Source organism: Heptranchias perlo, chromosome 41, assembly GCF_035084215.1.
Source record: "Heptranchias perlo isolate sHepPer1 chromosome 41, sHepPer1.hap1, whole genome shotgun sequence".
NCBI lineage: Eukaryota > Metazoa > Chordata > Chondrichthyes > Hexanchiformes > Hexanchidae > Heptranchias > Heptranchias perlo.
In genome coordinates this window covers 8,023,011-8,036,470 of record NC_090365.1, presented here as the reverse complement: position 1 = coordinate 8,036,470, position 13,460 = coordinate 8,023,011, and the positions used below count along the sequence as shown (strand labels likewise).

Genomic DNA, 13,460 nt, shown 5'->3' with positions numbered 1-13,460 from the left:
AGACTTTCCTTCCTTACTATTTCCGTTTGGGCAAGCTATGCCCTCACCGAAACTCATGCCCACCCAGGGACGCCAGAAATGTTGGAAATGTGTTATTATTAATGTACCAAGGGTTGTTAATCCTTCTTGATAATAACTTCCTGATTTGGGCCCGAGTGTGACCTAACATGCAAGCTTTATTATAGACACAAGAACAACATTCCAATGCAGCTATACCAAACAACAAGTATTTATATAACAAAGTTCTAATACAGTTATATCAAATAAATGAATATTGCACAACCTGTTTTTCCTGAGGAGATGTCAGGCTGATCAGACCTGGTTCGTAGGGTCCATGGACCTCCGCTGTCCTGAAAAGCTGCTTCTGACTTTTAGTGGGATAGTGCCCCAGTTTTTAAATCTTTCTGAAGCATATTTGCTTCTAGTAGCTTAACAATATTAGCCCCATGATGTTAACTGTCCCAGACATCTTCCCCCCAGGGTTCCCATTGTTCCAGACATCTTTCGGATATCGATTCTATGGTGTTAACTGTTTGTCCATCACCTTTTCTATGGGGGTAACTGTTGTCAATTCTATCTAGTTTATGGGGGTGGGACATGCCCTTATCTTTCTGTGTAGGCATGTCCACAATCTTAATTTGGATTGTTCGGATGCAGACATTTAAGATGTCTCATCCTGTGTATGCCAATCATGAAGGTTACCTAATTATCTGAACAAAAAGCTCCTGCAATCAACATAACCGGATTAGTTTGTGTCGATTTTCTGAGCTTTTGATAATGCCTTGGCACTTCTGAAATCTGTTTCTGACAATTGGTCTTCAATGTGTTTGTTTCACGTTTCTATTGTCTCTGCAATTTTTCCAATCACTTTGCCTGATGTCAGACTCATCAATTCCTGTGGAATGTTGGCTCCCTTTGTATTTTCACAGACACACAGGGTCTGCATTTCCCACAACATCACTTTTTAGCCAAGTGCCTGAAGCTTTACAGAATGGGATACATGATTATGATTTGGTCTAGAAATTGTATTTCTTACATTAACGTAGACCAATGGGCGTGGGAGCCTCCTTATCTCCTGAAGCTGCTGACTCTTGCTTGGATTCAGTGGGTAGCAATTGCCCTCCATTACCAGTTGCTCTCCGGTCCTTAATCTTCTATACTCGAGGGAATACAAACTTAGTCTATGCCACTCAATTGACCACTGGGGGCTGAGCAGCGATCCTACCTGTGCGTACTCATGTCAGTAAGTGCTGGTATCCAAAACTCTGCTGCCCGTATCCTAACTCGCACCAAGTCCCGTTCACTCATCACCCCTGTGCTCGCTGATCTACATTGGCTCCCGGTTTGGCAATGCCTCGATTTTAAAATTCTGATCCTTGTTTTCAAATCCCTCCATGCCTCATCCCTCCTTAACTCTGCAGCCTCCTCAAGCCCTACAACCCTCCGAGATCTCTGCATTCCTCCAATTATGGCCTCTTGCGCATTCCTGATTTTCCTCACTCCACCATTGGCGGCCGTGCCTTCAGCTGTCTAGGCCCTAAGCTCTGGAATTCCCTCCCTAAAGCTCTGCGCCTCTCTCTCCTCCTTCAAGATGCCCCTTAAAATCTACCTCTTTGACCAAGCTTTTGGTCACCTGTCCTAATACTTCCTTATGTGGCTTGGTGTCAAAATTTTATTTAATAATCGCTCCTGTCAAGCACCTTGGGACGTTTTACTACGTGAGAAGGTGTTAGGATAGGTGACCAAAAGCTTGGTGAAAGAGGTGGGTTTTAAGGAGTGTCTTAAAGGGGAGGGGGGGGAGAGAGAAGAGGAGCGGTAGAGAGGTTTAGGGTGGGAAATCCAGAGCTTAGGACCTGGACAGCTGAAGGCACCGCCGGCAATGGTGGAGCGAAGGAATTCGGGGATGCACAAGAGGCCAGAATTTGAGGAAAGCCAACTTCTCGGGAACGATGTAGGGCTGGAGGAGGTTACAGAGATAGGGACTTGAACTCTCAATGACTAGGCTTGCACGTGCAAAATCATCTCTGGGGTGTAGTCCCAGAAGGGTAGGATAAGAAGAAAGTAAATTGGTGAGAAAACTTTTTTAAAAAAAATAATAAAGACATTTCGGGTAAGTGTGTGACTGGAGTGTTGGACAGTGAGAGCAGCTTTCTGAATTTGTTTCTTACAGCTGATTATTTTTCTTGGTTTTGTCTCCGCAGCCGAGCCTTGTGTTCTTCTCTCTCGATTGGGTGAAAGTGAGACTCAGATATACGATGAACAGCCACTGTCAGGTGAGAACAAAAGAAATAGGAGCAGGAGTAGGCCAATCGGCCCCTCGAACCTTTTCCGCCATTCAATAAGATCATGGCTGATCTGATCCTAACCTCAAATTTAAATTCATGTCCAATTTCCTGCCCGCTCCCCGTAACCCCTAATTCCCTTTACTTTTAGGAAACTGTCTATTTCTGTTTTAAATTTATTTAATGATGTAGCTTCCACAGCTTCCTGGGGCAGCAAATTCCACAGACCTACTACCCTCTGAGTGAAGAAATTTCTCCTCATCTCAGTTTTGAACGAGCAGCCCCTTATTCTAAGATTATGCCCTCTAGTTCTAGTTTCACCCATCCTTGGGAACATCCTTACCGCATCCACCCGATCAAGCCCCCTTCACAATCTTATATGTTTCAATAAGATCGCCTCTCATTCTTCTGAACTCCAATGAGTAGAGTCCCAATCTACTCAACCTCTCCTCATATGTCCGCCCCCTCATCCCCGGGATTAACCGAGTGAACCTTCTTTGTACTGCCTCGAGAGCAAGTATGTCTTTTCTTAAGTATGGAGGGATTCAATTTATTTTGACTGGACTCAGGGGAATCTTCCCTTCCTGTTGCTTCAGGTTTGTAGCTTTTGTTTCTCCTTTATTTGTTCTTCTCTCCTGCTGCTGGCCCCGCAAGGAAACAGAAAAAAAAGATTAAAAATCACTTGCCCTTTCTAGACCTCTTCTGATCCAGGAACCCCAGGTTGGCCTGGCGGGGAGGACACGACGGTTTCCCCACACGGGGGGGGGGGGGGGGGGGGGCCTTGGGTTAAAATTGCAGTCGGGCCCCGACGACGTCACCGGAGCCCAATCTGTTCAAAGAAGGACCCCGCTACCTTCTGTTGGGCATTCCTCTCACCTGCTCAAAGGAACAGGTTAAAATAGCAACCCGCGGGATCGGAGCAGTTAAGTTGCCGCGGCCATTTTAACTGCCCGCCCGGTTTATCTGGCCTCTGACAAGCAAGCAGAGGAGACCACAAGCTGGATTTTCTCCATACTGCATTTTGCCGACAATAATCGAGCGGGCGGGAAAACCGTCACCTGTTTCAGCGCCCGCCCGATTTTTTTTTGCCAATTGCCAGAAGTGTCTGCTCAAATCTGGCTGCCCTTCTACTGCGCCTAGGCTGTATTGTGGCTGGCCATCACCCCTCAGTCCCAAACAGGGCCCTGCTACTCTGAGGAATTACATAAAAGACCCTAGCTGAGGTAAAAGGAAGTTGCTGGCTGCTTCCTTTTACAGATCGCTCAGCTCCTACCCCCTAGTTTCTATGGGCAGCTTTAGTACCAGGTGTCTGCCCAAAGGTATCCCTGGAAAATTACCGGGAAGGTGACTCTTCCCCATCTTTTAAATGGGATTAAAACGCTCCCGTCTGATTCAGGCCAGAGATTCCCATGCATCTCAGCAGGGCCAAGTCAGGTGCAAACAAGGCAGACACACCCAACAAGACGGGTCTCCATTCCTAGATCCTGTCCCTAGCACTCTGGCAACTGGGCAGTAGGAACAGGAAAATTGGGCCCAAAATATCCATCGTGGTGTCAATGTGTTTGGCCTAATGGCGCCCATCAGTAGTTCAAATCTGTAGCTGGGTCCTGCTGGGGATGATGTTTACACTGTGGTTCACTGTAAGATTTGAAACACATTGCCATATGAACAAAATTGGAGTGATTGGACGATGCAATGTCCTTTGACCTCTGGGGCTTGAGTTGAGTTGCTGCCCAGACTGATGGAATAAAAGTTTCCTCACTCCCCTGGATATAAGAATGAGTTTGGGCAGTCTCACTCCAGTTCCTAGCCGGAGTGGGCCAACAGCAAAAGCTGCCTCAGATGATTGCCTCACCCAGAGAGGTCACAGAAATAGCTGGGATGGGAAATGCAAACATCACACCGGTGAGGTTGGGACACCTTGTTGGTGCAGAGTACACCACTTTACTCTAGTTAGATATGGAGTAAAGCTTCCTCTACACTGCCCCATCAAACACTCCCAGAGCAGGTACAGCACGGGTTAGATACAGAGTAAAGCTCCCTCTACACTGTCCCATCAAACACTCCCAGGGCAGGTACAGCATGGGTGAGATACAGAGTAAAGCTCCCTCTACACTGTCCCATCAAACACTCCCAGAGCAGGTACAGCACGGGTTAGATACAGAGTAAAGCTCCCTCTACACTGCCCCATCAAATACTCCCAGAGCAGGTACAGCACGGGTTAGATACAGAGTAAAGCTCCCTCTACACTGCCCCATCAAATACTCCCAGGGCAGGTACAGCACGGGTTAGATACAGAGTAAAGCTCCCTCTACACTGTCCCATCAAACACTCCCAGGGCAGGTACAGCATGGGTGAGATACAGAGTAAAGCTCCCTCTACACTGTCCCATCAAACACTCCCAGAGCAGGTACAGCACGGGTTAGATACAGAGTAAAGCTCCCTCTACACTGCCCCATCAAATACTCCCAGAGCAGGTACAAGCACAGGTTAGGTACAGAGTAAAGCTCCCTCTACACTGTCCTATCAAACACTCCCAGCTTTACTCTGTATCCAACCCGTGCTGTACCTGCCCTGGGAGTGTTTGATGGGACAGTGTAGAGGGAGCTTTACTCTGTATCTAACCCGTGCTGTACCTGCCCTGGGAGTGTTTGATGGGACAGTGTAGAGGGAGCTTTACTCTGTATCTAACCCATGCTGTACCTGCCCTGGGAGTATTTGATGGGACAGTGTAGAGGGAGCTTTACTCTGTATCTAACCCATCTGTACCTGCCCTGGGAGTATTTGATGGGACTGTGTAGAACGAACTTTACTCTGTGAAGCTTTATGTTCATTAAAGACATTTCAGGTATCTCTGCTGGACATAGCAAGGGTCGGATCTGTAGCTGGGAGAAACACCAGGTTTGTCTCTTCATGGCAATGGAGTCAGGCCTAAAAAGTTTTTTGTATTTGGAGTGCATCGTGCTCTTGGACTGGCAATATTCAAAGTTTCACTGGTTAACTGGCCAAATTATTTAAAAATCCGAATGTTAAAATAATGATTTTACTGTTGGAAAGGTGTGAGAGCTGGGCTGCGATCGGTAAGTGTTCTCCTCTCGTCACTCGTGTTGATCCGAAATATTAGAACCTCCTTTACTCTTTTCAGAATCAAGGGTCCTCGTTTCTGCGTAAGAAGGAGGGGAACATTGTGAGAGAAGAATCTGATCAAATAGCCACAGCTTCAGCTCGGGTGAAAGACACCCGTCGTAAGTTATTATCCAGAGCAGAAAATGAAGTTTTGTTTTATTCAAGCTTAGGTCAGATATTTCTCGTGTTTCTGAGGTGAATTGAAGTACTAAAAAAAAACCCGAGAGAAATAGCAGAGGATAGCAAGCGGGAGGTGGAATGAGAGAGAAGGAGAGAAACAGACACTCGCAAATCGCAGAGAGTAGCAAGAGGGAGAGAGACACACACAAGAGGAAGGTGGAATGAGAGAGAGAGAGACACACACACAAATTGCAGGGGGTAGAAAGAGGGAGGTGGAATGAGAGAGAGACACACACACACATCGCAAAGAGTGGCAAGAGGGAGGTGGAATGAAAGAGACACACACACAAATCGCAAAGAGTAGCAAGAGGAAGGTGGAATGTGAGAGAGAGAGACACACACATCGCAGGGGGTAGAAAGAGGGAGGTGGAATGAGCATGAACACACACACACACACACACGCACATATCGCAGAGGGTAACAAGAGGGAGTTGGAAGTGCCTTGTGACGTTTTACTATGTTAAAGGCGCTTTATAAATGCAAGGTGTTAAATTTTATTTTTAGTTTCTGTGGCTATCGAGTGAATATTGCACAGTTAATTCATGAGGTTGTGAATCACCAGGTTACAGACAGACACATTATAGGACGAGGTTCCATTCTCTTTGTCTCTGGGGCCATGAATATTTCTGCTTTGACGTGATCTTTTGTGTTTCAGGCCTTGCTCTGTTGTCTGTCTGCCTGCCAGTTCTTGTCTTGTACTTGCTGAACAAGTGCAAGAATGAAGATGGGAGTAAGATGCTCTCTTTCTTTACACTATGGGATTTGAATTCATTTTTCATTCTCATCGGTTTTGTGCTTTTCCAGATGATGCTGTACCTCTTACCCATAGGAAAGGTAAAGTCACACTGGAAATTATAAATTAAACCATGAATGAATGACTGACCTCTGACCTGACCCGACCTGTTCGCCCTCCCCCCAGTTGACAGGAACACTCCCTCCCCCGTTCCTCCAATTTACCCCCTGCATCTAATTTAAACACCTTGCCACCATGCTAACTATCCTGCCTGCCAACACCACTACCCCACTTTTGTTTAGGTGGATCCCATCCAGTCTGTATAGGCTCCTCCTATTCCATGTGGTGTTCCACTGTTTGAGGAACCGAAACCCTGATTTCCCACACCAAAACCTTAGCTATGAGTTGGTGCCTCTGTGTCTCTTCACTACCACGTGGCACGGATAGTATTTCAGAGGAGCAATCAACAAAACGAATGCAACTTTGAACTACATATTCAAAACGGCAGAATACAAGTCAGTGGAAATCGTGATCAAACTGTACAATGTTCTGGTTAGACTGCACCTTGAGCACTGGGTCCAGTTCTGGTTGTCAAGAGACAAGGGAGATCTTCAAACACTGAAGGCAGAGCTCAAAGATCTGAGTTATGAGAAAAGCCTGGAGATGTTAACTTGTTGGATTCTCTGGTTACTTACGTAGAATTACATAGAATTTACAGCATAAAAACAGGCCATTCAGCCCAACTGGTCCATGCCAGCGTTTATGCTCCACACGAGCCTCCTCCCTCTCCTCTTTGTGTAACCTTATCAGCATAGCCTTCTATTCCTTTCTCCTTCATGTGTTTATCTAGCTTTCCCTTAAATGCATCTATGCTATTTGCTTCAACTGCTTCTTGTGGTAGCATGTTCCACATTCTAACCACTCTCTGGGTGAAGACGTTCCTCCTGAATTTCCTATTGGATTTATTAGTGACTATCTTATATTTATATTTGGACTCCCCCACAAGTGGAAACATCTTCTCTACGTCTACCCTATCGAACCCTTTCATAATCTTAAAGACCTCTGTCAGGTCACCCCTCAGCTTTCTGTTTTCTAGGAAAAAATAGCCCCAGCCCGTTCAATCTTTCCTGATAGTTGTACCTTCACCGTTGTGACCGGGGACTGGTTTGTTTGATGATGCAAAGGTAGGTAGGAAAGTAAGTTGTGAAGAGGACATAAGGAGTCTGCAAAGGGATGTAGATAGGTGAAGTGAGTGGGCAAAAATTTGGCAGATGGAGTATAATGTGGGAAAATATGAACTTGTCCACTTTGGCAGGAGGAATAGAAAAGCACTATATTTAAATGGAGAGAGATTGCAGAACTCTGAGGTACAGAGGGATCTGGGTGTCCTAGTACATGAATCACAAAAAGTTAGTATGCAGGTACAGCAAGTGATCAGGAAGGCAAATGGAATGTTGTCATTTATTGCAAGGGGAATGGACTATAAAAGTAGAGATGTTTTGCTACAGTTGTACAGGGCATTGGTGAGACCACATCTAGAATACAGTGTGCAGTTTTGGTCTCCTTATTTAAGAAAGGACATAATTGCTTTGGAGGTGGTTCAGGGAAGGTTCACTCAACTGATTCCTGGGATGAGGGGGTTATCTTATGAGGAAAGGTTGGACAAGTTGGGCCTGTATACACTGGAGTTTAGAAGAATGAGAGGTGATCTTATTGAAACATGTAAGATCCTGAGGGGACTTGAAGGGGTAGGTGCTGAGGGATGTTTCCTCTTGTGGGAGAGACTAGAACTAGGGGTCACTGTTTAAAAATAAGGGGTCTCCCATTTAAGACAGAGATGAGGAGAATTTTTTTCTCTGAGGGTTGTGAGTCTGTGGAACTCCCTTCCCCAGAGAGCGGTGGAGGCAGGGTCATTGAATATTTTTAAGGCTGAGTTAGATAGATTCCTGATTAACAAGGGAGTCAAAGGTTATAGTAGGTAGACGGGAAAGTAGGGTTGAGGTCGCAATCAGATCAGCCATGATCTTATCAAATGGCAGAGCAGGCTCGAGGGGCCGAATGGCCTACTCCTGCTCTTAATTCATATGTTTGTATGACCGGGGAGTAACCAGAGAGTAACCGGGGACCGGAGAGTAACCGGTGATGGAGGGCAACTGCTGTCCACTGAACCCAAGCAAGAGTCATCAGCTTGAAAGGATGGGGAGGGGAGAAAAAGGGTGAAGAAAAAAGAGAAAATATGATGCCTTTCTTTAAGAAGCAATGGCTCCTCATGAAACGGATTGTTACCATCGATCCCTGAGGCAGTTTCCCCCTTCTACACAACTCAAAATGAAGACTTTCAGTCAGATGCTGACATTTTTATGGACGTGCTCTGCCCCGATTGGCCTCTGGGCCTATTGGTCTTTGTAAGCTACAGTTCTCCTTGCTCCTTTTTGTATAGTCGCACATGAAAAAGCCCAATCATCTCCACGTCTACCCTATCAAACCCTTTCATAATCTTAAAGACCTCTATCAGGTCACCCCTCTAGAGAAAAGAGCCCCAGCCTGTTCAGTCTTTCCTGATAGTTGTAGCCTCTCAGTTGTAGTATCATCCTTGTAAATCTTTTTTTGCACTTTCTCCAGAAAATGGTCTCTTAGAATGGTTATAATGTAACTGTGATAAATCTTTCTCAGGTGTCAGGATTTCAGTTCAGCCCCAGTGAACCTAAGTGTGAGGTATTACATTTTGGTAGGAAGAATAAGGAGGCCACTAACTGCTTGGATAATAAGAGTCAAAATGGGGTAGAGGAGCAGAGGGATCTGGGAGTACAGATACACAAATCACTAAAAGTAGTGATGAAGGTTAATAAGGCCATAAACAAAGCAAAGCACTGGGGTTCATTTCTAGAGGGATAGAATTGAAAAGCGGAGAAGTTATGTTAAACTTGTATTGAACCTTGGTTAGACCACAGTTGGAGTATTGTGAACAATTCTGGTCCCCATATTATATATAGAGGTTGTGGAGAGGGTGCAAAAAAGATTTACTCGGATGATACCAGAAATGAGAGGTTATACCTATCAGGAAAGATTGAACAGGCTGAGGCTCTTTTCTCTAGAAAAGAGAAGGCTGAGGGGTGACCTGATAGAGGTCTTTAAGATTATGAAAGGATTTGATAGGGTAGACGTAGAGATGATGTTTCCACTTGCGGGGGAGACCAGAACTAGGGGCCATGAATATAAGATAGTCACTAGTAAATCCAATAGGGAATTTAGGAAAAACTTCTTTGCCCAGAGAGTGGTGAGAATGTGGAACTCGCTACAAGGAGTAGTTGACGCGAATAGCATAGATGCATTTAACGGGATGCTAGATAAACGCATGAGGGAGAAAGGAACATAAGGATATGCTGATAGGGTTTGATGAAGAGGGAGGATTGTGTGGAACGTAATCACTGGCATGGACCAGTTGGGCCGAATGGCCCGTTTCTGTGCTGTACATTCTATGAAATTCTATGTAACCTGGATTTTAGTGGTGCTTTTTTCATCAATGCTTGTGACCCATAGTACAGCTTCAATATGGAGAGAAACAGCAGTGAAGACCTGTGGGGCTAAATGGCCTCCCTCGCTGTAACATTCGATGATTCAGTGGGATTATATTTGTCTGTTGTGTGTTCGATGCAGGTTGTCAAGGGAAAGCGAACAACCACTGGGGAACAAGATCATTACCACATCAATGGTAAGAAAATGTTCTTAACTTCTAAATACTGCTGCTCTGACGAGCACTGAGATTGGAAATTAATACTCTTTCTTATTATTCTCAGGCTTTTATGCCATCCTGATCACCATTGTGGTTCTTGGGAGCCTCTGGTTCTTTGGCCTGGCTGATGTCACCATTGGCCATGATAAGTGTTTACAGATTGCTTTCTCTGGAATCTCAGTGTCAGTGTTTCTTAGTATCGTGTGGTTTCTGAAATCCTTCACCGTCACCAAAGAACAGCTCAAGAACTATGGGGAGAAAGGTGAGTTAACAGTTTACAGAATTACTTTGTTACGCATTTGCTGTAAGTAATATCAGACATGGTCATTGGCGGGGAGAGCGTTCTTGGTAATTCTAAAATCAAAATGAGTTAAATTACTGTTGTGGCAACTTTATGGCAGATTGGAACATTGAACAGGCATCTCTAATGCTAATTTATGGTAAAGCTTAAGGATCATTACACATCCAGCAAACTTTTATGGTGTCAATCGTGGCTCAGTGGGTAGCACTCTCGCCTCTGAGTCAGAAGGTTGTGGGTTCAATCCCCACTCCAGAGAGTTGAGCACATAATCTAGGCTGACACTCCCAGTGAAGTACAGTCTTTCGAATGAGACGTTAAACCGAGGCCCTGCGCTCTCATATCCAAGCACCCCCAGCACATTACTCCTGTTTTACACGGGATTTATTCCGGAGATCCTCCAATGGATATGCAAATAGGTTGATCCATGAACTTCTGGCAGATTCAGTTCTGCTGTTCAACCTCAGATACATTGGTGCAAATCTGCCGCAGCTCACTGGGTGGAAATTAGGGGCTGATTTGTCTTGTAGAAGAGCTTTTGTTCAATGAATGGATGATCTTTTAAATACAGGAAACTTCATCCAAGATTTTTGTATGGGTCGAGAGTTAAACCCCAAGTTTGGAAAATTAAACATAAAGTTTTTCTCCATGCTACGGATCGGCTTTATTGGCTGGGTAAGTTTAAGAATCTCTACTGCGTTACCATAAGAGATAGGAGCAGGAATAGGCCATTCGGCCCCTCGATCCTGCTCCTCCATTCAATGAGATTGTGGCTGATCTGATTTTTACCTCAACTCCACATTCCTGCCTTTTCCCCATATCCTTTGACTCCCTTGCTGATCAAAAATTTGTCTAACTCAGCCTTGAATATATTCAATGACTCAGCCTCCACAGCTTTTTGGGGTAAAGAATTTCAAAGATTCACGACCCTCTGGGTGAAGAAATTCCTCCTCATTTCCATCTTAAACGGGTGACCCCTTATTCTGAGACTATGCCCCTTAGTTTGAGATTCCCCCATGAGGGGTAACATCCTCTCAACATCTACCCTATCGAGTTCCCTCAGAATCTTGTATGTTTCAATAAGATCTCCTCTCATTCTTCTAAACTCCAGTGAGTATAGACCCAACCTGTTCAATCTTTCCTCATAAGACAACCCTTCCATACCCGGAATCAATCTAGTGAACCTTCTCTGAACTGCCTCCAATGCAAGTGTGTCCTTCCTTAAATAAGGGCACCAGAACTGTACGCAGTACTCCAGGTGAGGTCTCACCAGCACCCTGTACAGTTGTAGCATGACTTCCCTGCTTTTATACTCTATGCCCCAAGAAATAAAGGCCAATATTCCGTTTGCCTTCCGGATTACCTGCTGCACCTGTATGTTGATTTTTTGTGTTTCATGTATGAGGACACCCAGATCCCTCTGTACCGCAGCATTTTGTAGTATTTCTCCATTCAAATAATATTTTGCTTTTTTATTTTTCCTCTCAAAGTGGATGACTTCACATTTTCCCACATTATATTCCATCTGCCAAATTTTTGCCCATTCGCTTAACCTGTCAATATCCCTTTGCAGACACTTTGTGTCCTCATCACAACTTGCTTTTCCACCTATCTTTGTATCATCAGCAAATTTAGCCACAAGACACTCTGTTCCTTCGTCCAAGTCATTGATATATATTGTAAATAGTTGAGGCCCCAGCACTGATCCCTGCGGCACCCCACTAGTTACAGATTGCCATTTTGAAAATGACCCTTTTATCCCGACTCTTTATTTTCTGTTAGTTAGCCAATCCTCTATCCATGCCAGTATATTACCCCCAACACCATGAGCTCTTATCTTGTGCAGTAATCTTTTGTGTGGCACCTTATCGAATGCCTTTTGGAAATCCAAATATACTGCATCCATTGGTTCCCCTTTATCCACCCTGCCCGTTACTTCCTCAAAGAACTCTAATAAATTTGTCAGACACGATTTCCCCTTCATAAAACCATGTTGACTCTCCTTGATTGTATTATGAGTCTCCAAATGTCCTGCTACTACTTCCTTAATAATGGATTCTAGCATTTTCCCAATGACAGATGTTAGACTAACTGGTCTATAGTTACCTGCTTTATGTCTGCTTTCTTGAATTGGGGTGTTATGTTTGCGGTTTTCCAATCCGCTGGGACCTTTCCAGAATCTAGTGAATTCTGGAAGATTACAACCAATGCCTCCACTATCTCTGTAGCCACTTCCTTTAAGACCCTCGGATGCAAGCCATCAGGTCCAGGGGACTTGTCAGCCTTTAGACCCATTAGTTTACCTAGTACTTTTTCTCCAGTGATAGTGATTGTTTTTAGTTCCTCCCTCCCCTTTGCCCCTTGATTTTCTACTATTATTGGTATATTATTAGTGTCTTCTACTGTGAAGACAGATACAAAATATCTGTTCAATTACTCTGCCATTTCCTTGTTTTCCATTATTATTTCCCCAGTCTCATGCTCTAAGGGACCAATGTTTACTTTAGCTACTGTCTTCCTTTTTATATACTTGTAGAAGCTTTTACTGTCAGTTTTTATATTTCTTGCTAGTTTATTCTCATAATTTATTCTTTTAGTCATCCTTTGCTGGTTTTTAAATTTTTCCCAATGTTCGGGCTTACCAGTAATCTTTGCCATGTTGTATGCTTTTTCTTTTAACCTGATACCATCCTTTACTTCCTTAGTTAGCCATGGTTGGTTCACCCTTTTTGTGGAGTCTTTCCTCCTCACAGGGATATATTTTTGTTGCGAGTCATAAAATATCTTTTTAAATTTTTGCCACTGCTTATCCACCATCATACCATCTAATCTGTTTACCCAGTCCACTTTAGCCAATTCCACCCTCATTCCTTTATAATTGCCCTTATTTAAGTTTAATATAGTAGTTTCAGACCCAAGATCCCCGCTGTCAAACTGATGTGAAATTCTATCATGTTATGATCACTGCTTCCAAGATCCAAGGGATCTTTTGCTTTGAGATCATTAATTAATCCTGTTTCGTTACCCATTACCAGATCCAAAATGGCCTGTTCCCTGGTTGGTTCCCCGACGTATTGGTCTAAGAAACAGTCCCTAAGAGCAAGTTAT

General features: G+C 44.3%; 1 protein-coding gene across 4 annotated transcripts in view; it reads left to right on the top strand.

Moving 5' to 3' along the window:
• LOC137306005 (delta(14)-sterol reductase TM7SF2-like) overlaps positions 1–13,460 on the top strand; it is a 35,244-nt gene that overhangs the window by 6,953 nt on the left and 14,831 nt on the right. For 3 of the 4 annotated variants that reach the window (XM_067975015.1, XM_067975016.1, XM_067975014.1), the window contains exons 2-7: positions 2,202–2,273; positions 5,428–5,527; positions 6,244–6,422; positions 9,979–10,033; positions 10,119–10,316; positions 10,924–11,027. In XM_067975015.1, coding sequence (XP_067831116.1) covers positions 2,256–2,273; positions 5,428–5,527; positions 6,244–6,422; positions 9,979–10,033; positions 10,119–10,316; positions 10,924–11,027 — 654 coding nt within the window. In that variant the 5' untranslated portion in view covers positions 2,202–2,255. The remainder of the gene's footprint in view (positions 1–2,201; positions 2,274–5,427; positions 5,528–6,243; positions 6,423–9,978; positions 10,034–10,118; positions 10,317–10,923; positions 11,028–13,460) is intronic. The other variant, XM_067975017.1, reaches the window with a different exon arrangement.